This window comes from Calidris pugnax, unplaced genomic scaffold, assembly GCF_001431845.1.
Source record: "Calidris pugnax isolate Ruff unplaced genomic scaffold, ASM143184v1 scaffold162, whole genome shotgun sequence".
In the NCBI taxonomy this organism is placed as follows: Eukaryota; Metazoa; Chordata; class Aves; order Charadriiformes; family Scolopacidae; genus Calidris; species Calidris pugnax.
In genome coordinates, this window is record NW_015090900.1 from 890,253 (window position 1) to 896,663 (window position 6,411).

General features: G+C 60.5%; 1 protein-coding gene across 2 annotated transcripts in view; it reads right to left on the reverse strand.

Annotated features, from left to right (window-relative positions):
- PAFAH2 (platelet-activating factor acetylhydrolase 2) overlaps positions 1 to 5,943 on the reverse strand; it is a 10,900-nt gene extending 4,957 nt beyond the window's left edge. The window contains exons 1-11 of one of the 2 annotated variants that reach the window (XM_014948662.1): positions 5,931 to 5,943; positions 5,077 to 5,182; positions 4,790 to 4,940; positions 4,491 to 4,587; positions 4,289 to 4,357; positions 4,070 to 4,184; positions 2,743 to 2,856; positions 2,301 to 2,392; positions 2,015 to 2,185; positions 1,743 to 1,891; positions 877 to 1,518 (exon numbers count right to left, since the gene is read on the reverse strand). In XM_014948662.1, coding sequence (XP_014804148.1) covers positions 1,424 to 1,518; positions 1,743 to 1,891; positions 2,015 to 2,185; positions 2,301 to 2,392; positions 2,743 to 2,856; positions 4,070 to 4,184; positions 4,289 to 4,357; positions 4,491 to 4,587; positions 4,790 to 4,940; positions 5,077 to 5,166 — 1,143 coding nt within the window. In that variant the 5' untranslated portion in view covers positions 5,167 to 5,182; positions 5,931 to 5,943 and the 3' untranslated portion in view covers positions 877 to 1,423. Of the gene's footprint in view, positions 1 to 876; positions 1,519 to 1,742; positions 1,892 to 2,014; positions 2,186 to 2,300; positions 2,393 to 2,742; positions 2,857 to 4,069; positions 4,185 to 4,288; positions 4,358 to 4,490; positions 4,588 to 4,789; positions 4,941 to 5,076; positions 5,183 to 5,930 lie in introns of those variants that run through there. The other variant, XM_014948663.1, reaches the window with a different exon arrangement.
- Positions 5,944 to 6,411: the final 468 nt, after the last annotated feature.

Genomic DNA, 6,411 nt, shown 5'->3' on the forward strand with positions numbered 1-6,411 from the left:
GGAGCCCGGACGTCCCCCGCAGCTGCCCGGGCGGCGTGTCCGGGGCTGCCTGCTGCCTCTCCGGCCACAGTGACAGCAGGGACCCCGGGGAGGGTCTCCAGTGGGGTAAATCCACACCACTCCGTTGGCTGAGGATCAACCCCCTCCTTTAAAAGCACCCCTTGCTCCTGGTGTTACCCAGGAACGTGCTGTAGGTTATCATGGAATCATAGAATGGTTAAAGTTGGAAGGGACCTTAAAGATCATCCAGTTCCAACCCCCCTGCCCTGGGCAGGGACACCTCCCACCAGCCCAGGTTGCTCCAAGCCCCCTCCAACCTGCCCTTGAACCCCTCCAGGGATGGGGCAGCCACAGCTTCTCTGGGCAACCTGTTCCAGTGCCTCACCACCCTCACAGCAAAGAATTTCTTCCTAATATCTAATCTAACTCTCCCCTCTTCCAATTTAAAACCGTTACCCCTTGTCCTGTCACTGCACTCCCTGACAAAGAGTCCCTCCCCAGCTCTCCTGGAGCTCCCTTCAGATACTGGGAGGCTGCTCTAAGGTCTCCCCGGAGCCTTCTCTTCTCCAGGCTGAACAACCCCAGCTCTCTCAGCCTGTCTTCACAGCAGAGGGGCTCCATCCCTCTGAGCATCTCCATGGCCCTCTGCTGGACCCATTCCAACAGGTCCATGTCCTTCCTGTGCTGAGGACTCCAGAGCTGGACACAGAGCTCCAGGTGGGGTGTCCCGAGCACCCTATTCCCTCTGTGTGTGCCTGCAGCAGCACTGCTCTTCCTGCTCCCAAACCAGGCTGGGCTGTTTTCCTTCCATCCCTCGGGCTGATCTCAGAGCTGCTCACCCCCCTGAGCTGCTAGGGGTGCTCAGAGATGCTTCCAGCCAACCCCTTCTTTAAAACCATCCTTTTTCTATTTTTCTCTCCAGGTTTTGGGCGTTGAGTCAGCCATCTGGCCGGCTTTCCAAGACGATGGTAAGATTTTCCTTGTCTTTGTGCTTGAAGCCCTGATGCTGCATCTCTTCACCACCTTTTGGCCGTGGTTGAACGACCCTCCCCAGTCCATGGCAAATGTGTCCCCCCCCGGCTCCTGCCAGATGTGCCACAGCTGGAGCAGACCCAGCCAGGCCCTGTGAAGCATCAACCCCCAGAGTGCAAGAAGGGTGTCTCCTCGGGTGTCACCTCGGGCACAAGTGATGGCCAACTCAGTCTTTGTCCCCAGGGGTTTTATTCCCTTAGACCCACAGCCCTCACTGCAGGCAGTGGTGGGTTCTCCTGGCACGCTCGCTGAGCATCCTGACCACCAGACATCCCATGAACATGGTCCCCTGGTCCTGCTCTCCCCGTGGGTCCTCCTGCACTCGTTGGCTCCTGTGTGGCTCATTTTGGATAAGCTGCTTTCCTGGTACCCAGCTCCCACCAGTGACCAGCTACAGGTTGGAGCGGCAGAAGGGAGCTTCTGGAACAACCGAGTCTCCGATGCCTTCGAGGAGGTTGTCCCACTGATGGAACTCCTCTTCCAGGTCTGCGTGGGGCAGAGATGGGGACGGGGTTACTACAGCCATTCTCAACCCAGCTCCAGGCGTGAAGGAGGAGCAGCCACCAGACCCCTTCGCTTTGTGCAATGGGATGGGAAGGACCAAACCCAAGCCCAGGGAGGCAATGGCCACCCCGCAGCCCCCTGCAATGGGGGGACCTCTTGTGCTCTCCCAAGCCCCCAGCCAACCTGTCCCCCACCCCATGCCGTACTGAGATGCCTCTGCAGGAAGGCCAGAGCCGCCCGGATGGTGATGTCCAGACCCTTGTAGGGGTCAAGGGTCCCCCTCGCGCTGAAGATGCGGCTGAGGAGCTTCCCAGTGAGAAAGGTGAAGTCGGTCTGGCTCTGGTGCACGGATCCCCTGGGACAGGGAAAAGGGATCTGCTTCAGAGGGAGCTGGGAAGAGGTCCTCCTGCTGGGACACAGCTCGTAGGTGCTCCCAGGAGGGTACCAGGGGGGTGGGTACCCCCAGGTCTTGACTCACAGAATGGTTATGATCTTTGTCTGGCTGTTTCTGGAGCTCAGCCTCTTCATTTTGGCAACGCTTTCCGGCGTCTGGAACTTCTCAGTGTTGATGAAGAGCACGGGTTTGGGCACCTCCGGGTAGAGCGCGTTCTCCAGGGGGAACATCCAGGCGTCCAGAGCCACCGCGCACCTGCAAGGGGACGGACACCCGGTGCTGCCACCCCCCCACACGGCTTCCCTTCCCACCAGGATGAGCCACGTGTCCCTGGAGCTTCCCGTGGCTCCTCATCCTTGCTGCTGCTCACCTGAAGCTGGGCTCTTTCACCAAGGCCAGCACTGCTGTCACCCCACCGAAGGAATGGCCCATGACGGCCACTTTGGTCAGATCAACGCTGCCCTGCAACAAGGAGAAGGCTGAGGAGCCTGTGCCCAAACCTTGCTGCAGAAGGTCCCTAATTAGGGGGAAAAAAAGCCAATGGAAGAAGATTAGCAAAGCAAGGGGTGCCCTGATTTCACCACCGGTGCCATGGGACTTGGCTGCCCCGGGGAGAAAAAGGAGAAGAGAGGCACCAAGAAGGTGAGACATGGGAGGTTGGGGCTCTGCACGGACCCTGCTTGTCCCAGGAGGAAAAGTCTCACTCAACAAGGACTGATCCTGCCAGCAAAGGGCACTTGGACCCCCCCCTCCTCTTCCATCGACCAAACGACCCCTCCGGCTGGTCCTTCAGCACAGACAGACCCAGGTACCTTCAGCGTGGAGAGATCGAAGTCCTGGTGAAGGACATTTTGGACAGATTGACCACCGTTGATGTCCTCGAAGAGCCGGAGCGCTCGCACACATTCCTCCGCTCTCTGATGGACCTGGGAGGGAGAGTTGCCCCTTCCCCGGTTAACCCAGCTCCTCCACCCCACAAATTTGGGGTTGGATCCTCCCCCTGACCTCCACCCGTCCACGTCCCTCCAAATCCACAGCATCCAGACCCCACGGGGCTTTCCCTGAATTACTACAAACGCCGAAGCCAGTGAGAGGCTGCACCACAGCGGCTCCCCCGGGGATGTGGGGAGTTTATTGCAATGGTTTCTCCTTTGGTTTGGTTTTAATTCAGTTAATCTGATAGCACAGACGGCTGGAGATGAGCAAAAGACCTCTGCTCTGGGGGAGAAGGAGCGGGATGTGCAGGGGAGGGAGAGCCCGGGTTCCTCACCAGCTGCCCCCCGGCCAAGGGGTGATGCCACCCCCACCGGTGTAAGCCCCCCACGGGCAGCACGGCCCCCCCCATCCCACCCCAAAAAGTGACAAAAAACTCAGATGAAAACCTCTCTCTGCTCCTCCCTGCTGCCTCTAACACAGAAGATGCCGCAACTGAGGCTGAACCTGGCAACCAATTGCCTCTATTTATAATACATTTCTCATTCACCCTCAATATTTACGCTCATGGGTTCCTCTTTAGAGGAAAACTGTGTCCCTTGTTTGTGTGATATGCCATGAGACGGAGCACACACCAAAATAAGAGGCTGGGAGGTGATTTAAGACTGCCATGAACTCCTCCAACCACTGAGTTTCCTAAACAGCTTTTCTACGCCAACTCTCGCCTCGATGTTGTCCTTTCAAACAGAGCAGAAAGGAGCAAAGAAAGGGGAAACTTGGCTCAGCGGGGAACCTTCCTGCTCCCCCAGCAAGCAGCTGTCCGGGGTAATCCCCCAGAGCCAAAAATCAGAGCGTGAACAAACCCAGCAGCAGGTGCGGAGCCTCGCCAGCCGGCGGCACCGGGCTGGGCAGAAAGCCCCTCTCTCCCCCGGGGTACGGGTGACATTAAGCATCCAGGGACACAGCAAAGCCCAGCCTGGCTCCTGCCAGGGTCAGCTGGAGCCAGAGAGACCCCCAGGAAACAGAGAGAAATGGGTCGAACAGATTTTTTTTTCAGCTCGCAAGGAGAAAGCTCAGTGCCACGACGATACGGGTCTGGGAAGGGCAGTGGATGAAGATTGGAGGGAAGGGGGGGGGCAACTCGGCTTGCAAGGAGGGATTTCACACCTCCTGGGCTGCCCACCCTTAACCCCCCTACCCTGGTACCTGCTTGTTTCGGAAATAAAACTCCTTCTGCCCTTGGGGCACTCGTTGGTAGGGGATCCACTCCTCTCCCCCTGCCTCCGCCGGGCAGAAATACGTCGCGGAGGCAGAATGGTCCCTGCAGAAGGGTGGGCAGCCGTGTCACGGGGGCACTGGCAGCCCCCCAGGGCCCTGCCAGCCCCATCCCTGCTGCCAAATTCGGCGGGGACCGGGGACACCCACCTGTGCTCCAGTGCTGTCACCACGAAACCCCAGGATGCCAGCTCCGAGCAGATGGAGGAGTAGAGGGTCCTGCCAGGGAGCCAGAGTTTGGGGAGCAGGGTCAGGGCTGCCCCGTCAATACAAGGCAGGTCTGAGCGGGGACACGGGGGTCCCAGGACACCCCCCTGTCCCCATCCCAGTTCTATCCCTGAGCTCATCCTACCGAAAGGCTCCCAGGCCATGGGAGAAGATGATCAGTGGGTACCCTCTGCTGCAGGGCTTGAAAGCTCCATTCCAGCTCACCGGCACCCTGCAGGAGCCTGTTGAGGGGGGTGAAACCCCCCCAAAAAAGCAGGGGGACACGGGCAGCTGGGTGCTGCAGCTTCTACAGGGTGTCCCTGCTCGGCTCCATCCCTGCCCGCAGCGCCAGGGATGGGCTTGGTGTCGTGAAACCCCACTAAGGGTCCCCAGGGGATGGGGGGGCACCTGGGGTGGGGGACGGGGTGCTGGCCGTCCCCTTACCGATGGTGGCATGGAGCAGGGGTGCACACCAGCGCCGGCTGTGCCCAGCAAAGTCAGCCAGGCCCCCACAGTACTCGTAACGTGGGATCCAGAGAGGGGGCTCAGCCCCTGCCCGGGGCAGGCAGGGGTAGAAGAGACGGAGGAAAAGCCCCTGGAGGAGAGAGGGGAAAATGGGGGGACACAGGGGGGACAGCACATGGTGGTGGCCGTTGTCCTGGGCGAGCTGAGCTCTTGCAAAACCCAACTGGCAGCTGCCACCCCTGCTGTGTGGACCCCCATCCCCGTACCTGCTGTGTGTGGCCCACCATGACGTCCGTGCAGCCCACCCAGTGGGGTCCCTTCCCCCGGGGCAGCGCCAGCGACTGCGTCCCCCCCATGGTGACAAGGCAGAGCCTAGATACAAGCATGAGGTCAGAGGCTGTCCCCTGCAAAGGGGACCCCAACTCGCTCCCTCCTCCTTCCCTCACCCCTCTCCCATTGCCCGGACCCCAGGAATCCCCCCCCCTCCCAGCACCCACCAGTAAATGCACTGGCAGCAAGAGGGGAAAAGAAGGTCCCAAATCCAATATTCACCCAGCTATGGGGCAGCTGTCCCTGTCCCCATCCCTGTCCCCCCCCTCCCCGGGGATGCTGAGGGCTGGGGGGAGGCAGCGTAGCCCAGGGGGTGGGCGAGCGAGGGGTCAGTGTGGGGCTGACAGGGCTGATGGCCCTGAGCACCCACGGGAGCCCTGAGGACACGGGGGGAAGGGGGGACAGAGCTCTGCACCCCCCCAGTGCAGAACTACAGCTCCCAGTAACCCCCGGAGCCTGGGAACCACAACTCCCAGTATAGCCCTGGGTTGGGACTACACCTCCCAGTATGCGCTGCGCCCCCGGACTACACCTCCCAGTATTCCCAGCTGGAACTACAGATCCCAGTGCTCCTGTATCGCCCTGCACTACAGCTCCCAGTGCCTCCCAGTGCCTCCCAGTGCTTCCCAGTGCACCCCAGTGCTCCCAGTATGGGCTCCCAGTGCCTCCCAGTGCCTCCCAGTGACTCCCAGTACGTCCCAGTGCAATCCAGTGTCATCCCAGTGCAACCCAGTGCCATCCCAGTATGTCCCCCTCCCCAGTCGTGTGTGTCCACCCCCCCCGCACCCACCAGTGCGCTGGGTCACAGCTCCCAGCAGGCACCAGTACGCCCTGCACTACAGCTCCCAGTACCACCCGTGACCGTGGACTACAGCTCCCAGTAGCCACCAGTACAGGACGCAGCTCCCAGTGTCCCCCAGTGCACAACCACAGCTCCCAGTGTCCCCCGTGAAAAATCACAGCTCCCAGTGCCACCAGTGGGAAAATCACAGCTCCCAGTGCCACCAGTGGGGAAATCACAGCTCCCAGTGCCACCAGCAGGGAAATCACAGCTCCCAGTGTCCCCCAGTGCAAAGCCACAGCTTCCAGTGCCCCCAGTGTAGAATCACAGCTCCCAGTGCCCCCAGTGGAGAAATCACAGCTCCCAGTAGCCACCAGTGCACAACCACAGCTCCCAGTGTCCCCCGTGAAAATCACCGCTCCCAGTGCCACCAGTGGGGAAATCACAGCTCCCAGTGCCGCCCAGTGCCAAGCCACAGCTTCCAGTTCCC